Source organism: Tachypleus tridentatus, chromosome 4 (genome assembly GCF_004210375.1).
Source record: "Tachypleus tridentatus isolate NWPU-2018 chromosome 4, ASM421037v1, whole genome shotgun sequence".
NCBI classification, from domain to species: domain Eukaryota; kingdom Metazoa; phylum Arthropoda; class Merostomata; order Xiphosura; family Limulidae; genus Tachypleus; species Tachypleus tridentatus.
This window is the reverse complement of record NC_134828.1, coordinates 61073091-61085780: the sequence shown is the minus strand read 5'-3', so window position 1 is coordinate 61085780 and position 12690 is coordinate 61073091. Positions and strand designations below refer to the sequence as shown.

Sequence of the window (12690 nt, the reverse complement as noted above, 5' to 3'; positions counted from 1 at the left end):
CACTCGCAATCTGAGGGTCGCGGGTTCGAATCCCCGTCACACCAAACATGCTCGCCCTTTTAGCCGTGGGGGCGTTATAATGTGAAGATCAATCCAACTATTCGTTGGTAAAAGAGTGGCCCAAGAGTTGGCAGTGGGTGGTGACGACTAGCTGCCTTCTCTCTAGTCTCACACTGCTAAATTAGGGATGGGTAGCGCAGATAGCCCTCTTGTAGCTTTTCGCGATATTCAAAAACAAACAAAAAAGTATGAACAAATGATAATTATTTTATAAAACCCCAAACCTCGTCAACATTTAACCCCTGCAGAATAGGTAATATAACAACTGGTATTAATATTTAGAACTAGGCCCTAAGTATGCTGGGTTATTATAACGAAATCGCCGTACTTCAAATGATTAAATTTTAAAACCGCTTTAATAGGGGGACATTGAGAATCGTTAAGTTGTATTGTTTGAACGTGGTATAAGATGTTTAGAACTGCCAGGCTTAAAAGTTATTCAATGTACTTTTACTTATCAATCAATAATTGTGTGCGTTTCTTATAGCAAAGCCACATCGGACTATCTGCTGAGCCCACCGAGGGGAATCGAACCCCTGATTTTAGCGTTGTAAACCCGTAGACTTACTGCTGTACTAGCTGGGGGCTCTCAATCAATAAGAGGCCATCATTTGTTCCAGACAATGTCCATTGTTCTTCGCAATATCTTGTATATACTGACATGAATTTTAGTAAAAATACCAAATCTCGTGAATAGTTCACCTAGTTGAGAAACACTGCAGTCTAAGACAACTTGCATAAATTATTAAGAATTTACAAAAAGTGAAAAATCACGTGCTTCTTAGTTTAGGAGTTCAAAACTCCACATCTTAAGCAAATAGAGAATTTTCTTAATGTTGTTATTAAAATAACGAAGAAAAAATTAAGATTAGACAACAACACAGTCTAGTTTTTCCTATCAAGTTATTGGCATGCTGGCAACAGAGATTCTAAAGAAACGTTCATTTTCCATTGGATTGCATATACACCGTTTACACGACGCTCAGAACTAGTTCTTGTACCTACATTAATTTGATCATTTAAAACACGTGAATACGTGGCAATTGCAAGCTTTTAACAATTGTCTTTCCCAATGAATTATATTGTAAAAAAAGAGGTTTTTAGTTATAGTGAATTTTTCAGGAAGCTTAAATGTAAAATAAACCAAGTATAAACTCTTAAGGAAGTAAAAATAATGATTTGTAGTCAAAACCTCCATTTTTTTTGTAAGATTAGTTCGTCATAGTTAAGTCCGTAGGATGCAGACGATGGAATAACTCTGCACAGAAAACTTTGAAATCCTTTCAAATGTGACGAGAAGTTGAGACCGACAATTAACTTTTTTTTAAAGGATATTAGCTTTTCGTGCAATTTTTCGATGTTATTCATTCACAACTGCATTTTATACAAAACTAATCTGATTTTTATTGCCGCATCAGATTCCCTAAATTCTCCAGTTTCCAGCCCTACCGCTGGCGACGAAAGGCACGTTCACTCTCCTGACATCCGTGAGCCGAGGTGTTCGCCTGTTCACGCTAGCGTGTCGGTGCAAAGTTTCTTTCATTCTCACGCTTCGACGTTGGTTTCCACGGACATTTCACATCATCACACACCGACGCAGCCAGACGTTAGTCTCGGAAGCCCTCCGCCTGCTAAACGAGGGTCACCTGGCTTAACTTGTGTTGTATGCGGAGATACTTCAAGCGGAAAACATTACGGAATCCTGGCGTGTAACGGATGCAGTGGCTTTTTCAAACGTAGTGTTCGTCGAAAACTGATATATAGGTGAGGTAGTCGATAGCTTCGTAGACAGTAAGTTAGAAATACATGACAATCAATAGTACTAAAGACTTTTGTATAGTTTCTTTAAGGTATTATTTTCTCAGGATATAAGCAAATTAAAATTTAAACAGTATATATTTACATCAGATTAAAATTAACTTTTATTATTATTATATCAGAACCAGAAAGGTCTTAGAAAAATATAACTTGTAACTGTTACTCATTGAACAACGTTAAAAGGTCTGATGTAATGAATCAACTAACAGTTATTAGAATACATAATCCAGAAAAACTTTGTCAACTTTCAGTTTGTAATTGTACGAGTTAAGAATAAACATAAATCGTTCATGTTTATTTATATACAGTAACATAAACACGGAGTCGTCACGTGGTTATTCAAACTGTCACTTCCAACCAAAGAATGTTTTCATACTTTCTGAGAAAATTATTTGCTATATAACCATAGTCGTTGGAGCGAGCTTTCGGTGCACGGCCTATACCTAGCTACTAGAGTGTAGACAATCTAATTCAAAGACTTGATGCACAATATAGCAACACTGTAATGAAGTTTTCTGAACCAATGGCTTGACGTAAAATATATTTATAGTACTTAGAATAAAGTATATTGGTCAAAAGCCATGTTGTACATGATCATACTTTAACAGCAAAACGTGATGCATATTGACGATAGGTTAACAATTTCATATTGAAGTATATAAGATATAATCTTTTACGTACATTAGCTGTAGACTTAGATTTGTTTACCTTAAACCTTAATGTGTTATACATGGTCACAGGTATGGACATCAAAACAATCTGTACCGAATAAGATTAATCAGCCTTTTTAGGTTATTCAAAACTGGAGAATCATGAATTTAATTTCTAAGAGTAATTCATAGGTTTAAGCGAACAAAATGAACAGACAAAACTGCGTGCCGAAACGTAAAACACGTAAAATACACGTACTTTATTGCATAAAGTTAAAATTAATTGAAGGGAACTGAACTTATGATTGAAATAAACCTAATGGTTATCTAATATAAAACATCCGATAAAAAAGTATATACCTTGATTTTAATGGTAGAGTTTGAGAAATGTACCAAAGAAGAGCGCAGAATCCACCAACATAGTTAGGATTCATTTTCAGTTCAAGCACTTTTAATGGATGTGACCCGAATATCTTTCTGCCTGCTTGTCGCATTCGTACAAGGGGTAAACATTAGAGGGAGGACACCACTACTTAACTGTACCTAACACACTGTGCTTAGAACAGACGATCATGTTCCTAGTACTTAAAAAGAAATGAAGAAATCGAAGGTTTTATACACAGATACAGTAGCAACAGTAAAACAGGTTAACGTAAGATTAAAACATGCTCGTAATTCATATCACAAAAGAAAGTTAACCCCTACCAACAGGTGGACATTCACATGATGACGTCACGTCTATATGTCGAGGCGCTATATGGTTTTATTTTTTGTTTTAATGTTTTTTAATTATAAGAAGTTCCACAGATAATATTTCATGCAACAACTTTTGTATTTCTGTATCTCACGCTGACTGTACTTTAAAATTAAAATCTTAAAACGCGAACTTGATATTCACGTCCGAACTCCAGTCATGGAAAACGCAAAAACGATGATATACTGGATGGACATATGCGAGACGTCACTACACAACGTTTGTTTAGACAGTACTGGCACATATTAACACTACAGAAGACGAAAGATACCTGACATGGATTTCTTGTGACAGGAACACGACAAACACAGAATAAAACAAAACGGAGATGGAAAAGAAACCGCATAACTCAACAAACATCATTACGGTTTAGAACAAATAAAATACACCAATCTAAACAACCAGAATCTTCATCATATCTTCCAGTGGAATAACTGTCCCATGTTCCACCGAAAATTATTTTAATTTTTATGTAGAATGGGAGAAAGAAAAATAAAAGAAACAACAAAGTGGGACTTGGCTAAACATGAGAATACAACTGGGATTTTATTCTTCAGGTTCGTACATTTATAGAACAAACTTTCGGTTCATTTCCATGCTGGTTATGGTATACCTAATAAAAATAAAATTTTCTCAAAGCTACCGTAATGAGTGCATAGAGATAAATTTTTCTTTTACAAACATGATAACACACTATCTATCATTGCAATAATAGGGAGGAACAATATAATGTACAAAATTATAACAACTGAGAAACATTAAAATTTCCTTTCTTTTAATATCGTATACATTTGGTTTGTTTTGAATTTCGCGCAAAGCTACACGAGAGCTGTCTGCGCTAGTCGTCCCTAATTTGGCAGTGAAAAACTAGAGGGAAGGCTACCCACCGCTAACTCTTGGGCTACCAACAAATAGTGGGATTGACCGCCCATACAACGCCCCCACTGCTGAAAGGACGAATTTGTTGGGTGTGACGGGGATTCGAATTCGTGACCCTCGCATTATGAGTCGAGTGCCTTATCCACCTGGCTATGCCGGACCTATTGTATGCGTTCAGAGACAAGCCAATTTCGAAAAAACAAAACAAAAAACCTTGAAATATTTATCTTTTGTTTGTATGTAATTAAGCACAAAACTACACAATGGGCTATCTGTGCTCTGCCCACCACGGGTATATAAACTCAATACTTGTTAAATAAGTGTATTATTAATTTTATACTTATTCGAATTATGAAATTAATGCACGTTTGTAAGTGTTGTATTGAGATAATTTTTATCGCAAAAACTGTATGTGCACAATAGGCTATCTTGGTTCCGTACACCACAGGGAATCGAACCCTAGATTTTAGCGTAAGAATATAGTGTATATATATATATATCCCTCGTCATTTAGTCTTTGCTGCTTTGCCCTCTTCTATGTCGGAACCAATAGAGCGACTGTGTACACTCAAGATAAGCTGGCATTGCTTGAAAAGAAAGTTTTTAACAATTGTTTTACAGTTTTGTAATATTCATCAAAATAACTTTTCGTATCTCGGAACAGCTGGTATGGGTACTAACACTTATTGATAAAGAGAGTACAACGTTTCGACCTTCCAAGGTCATATTCAGGTTAACAAAGAGGGTTTTCAAATGACCTTTGCCGGACACATGTCTTAGGGACGAGAATATAAACGGGTACGGAATTGTAGGGGCAGTTGCAGTTAGATGTTAGGTTATTAATTAGTATAGGTATAAAGGTGTTCCTTGATAATGGTTTAATTTTGATATTAGTTGCTGTATAAGTAGGGCTTCTCTGATTTTGTGTTTGTTTATATTTGTTTTTTTACTTTCTAGTGGGAGTTTTCTATTGTTATGTTATGTTTATTTGATTTGCAGTGTTCAAAAACGTGTGTAGGTGTTGTTTTTTTTCGTGTTCTTTGAATCTAGTTTCCATTTTTCTGCTTGTTTCTCCAATATAGAAGTTGCGGCAGTTGTTGCATTGTATTTTATAAGAAAATAACTTTTCATTAGAAATAATGATTAATATGATTTAACCATAGAAAATTAATCGAAATATCACCGATTTGGAAAACAAAACCTTTTACTGGGTATCTCGAGCAACCGTTCTTTGTCTATAGAACATGTTGCGTTTTCCTACTTTACTGACAGACCTGGTTACCGAACATGCTCATCCTTTCAGCCGTGTGGGCGTTATAAAGTTACGATCAGTATCCCGAATTGTTGGTGAAAAAGAGTAATCTGAGAGTCGGCGGTGGGGGTATTATCTATTTGCCTTCCCTCTAGTCTCTTAATGCTAAAAGAGGGGCAGGCGCAGAAAGCCCTCGTATAGCTTTTCGCGAAATCCAAACCAAACTTTGTTGATATTATTAGACTTTCATTGATCACCTTTTTAATATTCCTGAACTAATAATTTAGTTCTGTTAACTGTAACAAATTATTACTAGCTTTCAAGTTTGGATTATGATTTCATCTTGAATATGTGTTTACGTTTTTATAAACCGTTAAGTAGATACCAAAAATGAAAACAAAACAAGAATCATGTCAGCTATAAATTAATAAAAGAAAATCGGGAGATATAGGAGGTGGTTTACTTTACGTATGTGACTATGAGAGAAAGGTTAGTTAGTTTGTTTATTTGCTGAATTTTCTGCAAAGTATTCAAGAACTATCTGGAGAGGCGTCCCTAATTTTGATCTAATAAACTACAGAGAAGGCTGTTAATTACCTTCATCCGCCGTCAGTTTTCGGTCTGCTTTTCACCAACGAGTCGTGGAATTAACCAGAGCGTTATAATGCCACCACTACTGAAATGGCGGGCATGTTTGGCAACAAGTTTCGATTCCATTTCTCGAAGGTTTGAAATCGAGCGCCCTATCCATTTAGACTGGAAGAATTAGTGGATGAAGCTGTAGTTTACAGAAAAATCTTAACCTAGGGCCCTTAAGAATCTTTGTACGCCACTGCTATTGATAACATACACAACTGAAAGACAGGTTATATATAAACCATTATTTAAAATTACTGTCTTATAATATTTATCTATATATAAAGCACACAAATTTATCTATTTGTTAGTCCCATATCTAACTGCTCCTAGGCCATTAAGCCAATCTCAACGAAACTTGGTAAGATGATAGTCTGGAACAAGGGCGTGTTAATTGGAGGCTCACAACCCCCACGGCTATTACTGATACTATTAAGCATTTATTATGTTTTATGTAAGTTAACGTTAAATACATTAGTATACAGCGCCACGTTCTGACATCAAACTAAAACAAAACAAAAATTATTAAAATTTCCAAACCCTTAATGAGGCGATAAAGAATGCTTAAATAATGAGTTGTGTCACAAATAAATTGTGTAAAAGTTGGGGTTTTAACATTATTTACCATAACATCCACACCCAAATTTTTTACAGTTCATAACCCGGGCAAAGAACGGGTACCTGAACTTGTCATTCATAAAAACTAAATATTGTTTTTATATACACGTATTACTATTGCTCATTACTTGCAAAAAAAAATAGTATAAATGAGCCAAGACCTTAAGAAATGAATAGTAAGGCCTATTTCTAAAATTACAACAAAAGTTGAGTTAGAGACAACGACAAGTGTTTGAATTTGGAAAGAGAGGCACTGTCGATTGTGGATTCTGTATTTGTTATGCTAACCATGAATGTTCAATTCAAAACTAAAACAACGAGTCTATCTTTCGTTCAAAGGGACATTTTGCTACCAGGTAATAAGGGTGTAATGCATAAACGTATCACTAGTCACAAAGATAAGAAAAAATATTTTAATACTAAACTGATATCAAGGAGTGAAGTTGCACAAGACTAAATAAACAAGCAAACAAATTATCCTATACATAAAATAGATGAAAACTTCCAGAGTGCTCGTCCTAAGTGGCTCAGTGGTGAATATTAAGATATGTAATGTTAAAAAACACAGGTTTCCACAGTCGTGGTGAGCACAATGCAGTTAGCTAAGTGTGTAACTTTATTCTTAACTGCAATCAAAGTGACCTGAAATACACAAAACACTAATAATACATTTCCATTACAGCAAACGAAATAACATGGTTAAAACCAGAAGCACGGAAAACTAAGCCTTAAAATAAATATACATATGATAAACTGAAAATTACTATTAGTAAATGTTTCATAGAACCGTTACTTGCACATTGTAAAACATTACCCAACACACTCAGATTAATCTGTAATACACGTAGTTTGTACATTCGACTGAACACACAGAGATAAGAATAGGACCCTTTAGGTCTGAATCTGATGTCAACACAGTAATATGAATACGCAGTACCACAACCGTAACACAGTAATATGAATACGCAGTACTACAACCGCAACACATTAATCAGACCAATACCTCAGTTCAACATGAAGAACATCACATCAATCTTACATGTGGGTCATTCCATGCCAACTCACCCAGGAAAAAGAATTTTTCACAATACATGTCATAGATTTTCTTGAAAACATTCAAGCAAAAACTTCATTTTGATTTATTCGGCCATGCAGTACAGCTTTAGGATTTTGCATGGCTGAATAAATCAAAATGAAGTTTTTGCTTAAGTGTTTTCAAGGAAATCTATGACATGAACTGGGAAGTCCTAGGTGAATTGGCATGGAATGACCCTTATGTATAAAACGACAGTAAACCAATATAACAGTACGAAATAATCAATATTATATACCTCCTGCATAATTAGAACACGTCAATATATTTCATTATTTTGGTCAAGTTTCAGGAAACGGCAAGCATCAGTAGATGAGTAATTATTTGTCGCTTTTCATGTTGAATTTCGCACAAAACTACTGTGCGTTAGCCATGCTTAATTTTGAAGTGGTAGACTAGAAGGATGGCAGGTAGTTATCACCACCTACCGTCCACTCTTAAGTTACTCTAAGGGAGCAGGGAATTTAACTGTCACTTTTATAAGGCAGCCACTGTCCAGTGTGAGCAATACGATTTCTTTTTCTTTCTCGGTAACAGAACACGAACTACAAAGCTTCAGATCCACTCTAGCGTAGGGTCGTGTTAATTACGTTAAAGGGTTGATATGATAAATGTTTAAACGCTAAAGTGGCGTGTATTGGGGTAAATGCTTATTCTCTAAAATCGTGTTCATTGATTTAAATATCTAATATAATAAACGATTCCATGTTGAGTTGGTAGTACGATGGCTACTATTAAATTAAAGGATTAATCTTGCATGTTGTGATAAATACTTGAAGTCGTAAATGGTTCCACGTATAGTCGCTCTCATGGTGCATTTTGAGCAACAGGCATTTAGCCCCAAGTTTTAGTCACTAGAGAGGCGAGCATTGGGCTAAAGATGTAACTTGGTAAGTTAATTGTTAATTGTAGAATAATTGTTTCTGTGACGTGTAGTGATAATAACTTAACATGGAAAATTTCTTAATTTTAGATCGCTGGAGTAAAGTTCATTAAAAAGCTAAACGCTTGACGAAGTAAGTGATACTTGAGTATTTCTAGTGTTTATTATCAGTATTATAATTTTTATTGTTAAGCCAAAAGGTACATATTGGAGTATTTATGAACTAGCCATTGAGAGTATCAAACCCCGATATTTAGCGTTATAAGCCTATGGACTTGAGCTGAGTCAACACAGGTCGCTAGGATAGTACATAACGCTAACAGGTTGATGTGACGTATACATGATTCATGTTTAGTTGCTATCTTTTAGATGCTTGAGTGGTGTGCTTGAAGTGTAGTAATTGGCTCTTCGGTTAGTCGCTATCACAGAATGGATATTTTGCTAAAGACTTGATGTGGAAATTTTTGCATGTTTAATCGCTGAATTGGTGTGGTATGTACTATTTTATGTTAAAACAATGATGCTATAAATGATTGGGTTTAGTCAGTACAATGGTGAATAGTGAAAGAAAGTTTAATAGTGTAAATCAATTGGTCAAAGAAATTAAGAAACCCGTTATGGAAAGCTCTCTCTAGTTACATGGCACAAGGAGAGTTGAAATGTGACAACAGAATAGCTGAAATATCGTAGAAACGCTAGAGTAAGAAGCCTACGGCTGTAAGCGAAATCTCGTTTCTATTGGACTGAAAACTGTGGATAACTATCCACGAGAGATGGGCGTGGTTTTATCTTGTCACTCAAAATTATTAAAAGTCATATACGCTTCTAGTTGTCGTCAAAACCTGTGGAGACGTTTTCTGCTGTAACACAGAAGTTTATAAAATACTACACTGGATAGTTGAATTGATTTGTTAATGTTTTGTAAGAGAAATGACGTAGTGAGTTAGGTACTAACTCTCCAGTTCAAGATTTTCAATTTAACCACTGGGTAAATGCCGACATTCATTGGACAGTATTTTTTTTCTCAAGATACTTAAAACGGCAAGTAATCCACTGTTTAGTTGATATCATGTTGCATGTTGAAATATAAATAGTAAATATATCATGGCGCGTAGTAAACTAAACGTGGTAGCCAACCTATACTGTTTAGTTGATATCTTATTGCGTATTTAATGAAACATAGTAAATACGTTATGATACATAGTGAACTAAACATGGTAAATGACTACCCATTTTGTTGTAGAGTGATATTTGTTGATCTAAACAGTTGATGTAGACAATGATTCAATGTTAGTTGCTAGCTAGAGTGATGTGTGTTAAATCAAGAGATTGATTCATGTGGTAACTGTCTCCGTGTTTGCCATAGCGGTTTCTATTAGGTTTAAGGCTTGACGTGGAAAGAGACCCAATACTTAATCTCTATATTTGTGGTACTAAGTTAAATGGCAGTGGCAAACAACTATTTACAACACAGTATAATACTATCCTATACACAAAATAGATTAACACTTCCAAAGCGATCGCCCCAAAGTGGCTCAGCAGTGGCAGGTAATGTTAAAAACTGGGTTTCCATTCCCGTGATGGGCACAACGAAATTAGCCCATTGTTATTGATAAAATGGAACATGTATGTGCATAGTTGATAAAACTTATCTAAATTCACAGATATAGATGAAACATTTTATTCGAATTATTTTACTTAAGTAATGTGTTATCGTCGATAAATTGGTACGTATTAAGGCAAACTAGTTGAGCTAATACAATTTCGTGCATTTTAGGTCACAGAACAACTGCAAACAAGGTTCATGGTCGCCCAATCAACTATAAACATACGTGTGCCATTATTTTATTTATATATCATTAATAACCGCTTTCATTGATAAAATAGCATAGTTGATTGGGCGACCATGAACCTTGTTTGCAGTTGTTCTGTGACCTAAAATGCACGAAATTGTATTAGCTCAACCAGTTTGTCTTAATACGCACCAATTTATTGACTAAAATACATTATTTAAGTAAAAATAATTCGAATAAAAAAGTTTCATCTTTATCTGTACTAAGCAAAAAAGTACACAATGGACTCTCTATGCTCTGTCTACCACGGATATCTAACTTCGTATTCTAACGTTGTCGGTAGTGAGACTTTCTGCTGAGCCACTGTGGAACAACGGAAGGCGTGGATTAAATTTTATAAGGCAGAATGATTATCCTAAAATTGGTAAGCGGTAGAAATGGTCTGAAATCGGTAACGTATCCTGTGAATCGTTAGGGTTAGCAAGTACATAAACTCGAATTATTAGTAACTATTCTACTCTGTTTTTGAAGATTATTTTCCTTTTTTGGGGGGCATGTTTTAAAATCCTTTCATAAGAACAATTTCAAACCAACCAACTTTCTTCTGAGAGTTACCATCTGAAAACGACTGAAACTGTTCGTGATTAGAATACTGTAGTGTTTTATAAACATTCGACTGTAGGTATATTCAAATATTTATATTTAAAAATGCAGTTGCTCAAGTTAGCAATATGTTGCTTGACTTCTTTTTTCTCGTCGCCAACATTTTCTCTGTTGTATTTTACTAGAACTCTTCAAATTATTTTTGTTTTGCGTTGATACAAATCAAAGAAATATATTACTTTATCTAACTCAATTTTTACCTTAAGTCGTCCACTTTAGGATAGATTCAATACACATGGTATGTTTAGTGTATTTGTGCTTTTTCATTATAACTGAACCCACGGAATACGGAACGTTCCTTCACACGTTAATTCATCAACATATAGGCAGTCCGCGACTGTCTTCTTAATTTTGTTGACTTGGGCACGATACAAAAGATTCACGCAAGCGCAGTACGGCGCATGCAGACGTAGATTGTTCTTTGAATTTTTACAACTAAGCATTACATTATGTGCATAGAAAACTTTAAAATGTAGCTCATAACTTAGATAAGCACGCGGTAAATAATAAGTCTCGTTTAACGCGTTTACGAATATGGGAGTTTGTCTACAGGTTCTTTGCCCAAACTTCAAATAAACTTTTTAAAAATAACATCAGAGCGTCAACTGCAGTAGTCTTTAATATTTCGTAAGAACTTCTATTTTAAACACTAAGTTTTCTTTGAGAGAGAACTATTTGCACATGTTTATACTTCTAAGTCCAGAAACACCACAAAGATAAATAAGTATTTCTCAGTGGTGAAATGATCGTGTAAAGCAATTTGTTATTAGAATCGAAAACGTAATTAGTGTAGTACCAATAAGTTTATGTACAACTGAAAGATATTTAAGTTATTAGTGAATAGATAACTATGGAAATATATACAGATGTTTATCTCATTTGTTCAAAATCGTCCGATACAGTAAGAATAGGAACTATGTATTATTTCTATGAGATTTCTATGTGTGTTTTTGATTTAACTTTATTTGTATATATGCAGGAAATTAATATAGGGGTGTACGTGCTGCTTTATTGTTCCCATATAAGTACTAAATATCTTTTATCATATGTCAAATGACACAATGATAGATAAGTTCCTAGTTACACTTGCAACAAGTATAACTTTTTAAACTGACGTCTTGCCAGATGCCAAGCAGGTACAGGAACGTGTGTGGTGGACAAGGCTCACAGAAACCAATGTCAGGCATGTCGGCTGAAGAAATGTTTACAAATGGGAATGAATAAAGATGGTAGGTAGAGTTTGAATTAAACTTGTTGTCTTCCGTATAAAACTGAAAGAACTGTTAAAATAGGATTGTGTAGTAACTGCCATCTTTGTTAATGATATAGTTGGTAATAGATGTGCCAATGAAAGTGCATAAATGTCCTGAAATATATAAATTAGTTTTTTATTTTTTTTATTAAGGTTCATTTGAGTTTCTTCTATGTAGTAAGCATACTCTCTGTTTTGTATATATTTTATAGAAATGTATCAGTAAAATTTTACGGAGATGTAGAAGTTTCTGGAAAAATACGTGTATAGTTAATGTATCATATTAAAAAATATTAGGGTTACATTAAATATAACGCATCAACCAAAAATGTCATTAAG

At 34.6% G+C, this 12690-nt stretch overlaps 1 protein-coding gene across 1 annotated transcript in view; it reads left to right on the top strand.

Annotated features, from left to right (window-relative positions):
• LOC143249245 (photoreceptor-specific nuclear receptor-like) overlaps positions 1-12690 on the top strand; it is a 52245-nt gene that overhangs the window by 22480 nt on the left and 17075 nt on the right. The window contains exons 2-3 of the mRNA XM_076498748.1: positions 1479-1824; positions 12225-12328. Coding sequence (XP_076354863.1) covers positions 1479-1824; positions 12225-12328 — 450 coding nt within the window. The remainder of the gene's footprint in view (positions 1-1478; positions 1825-12224; positions 12329-12690) is intronic.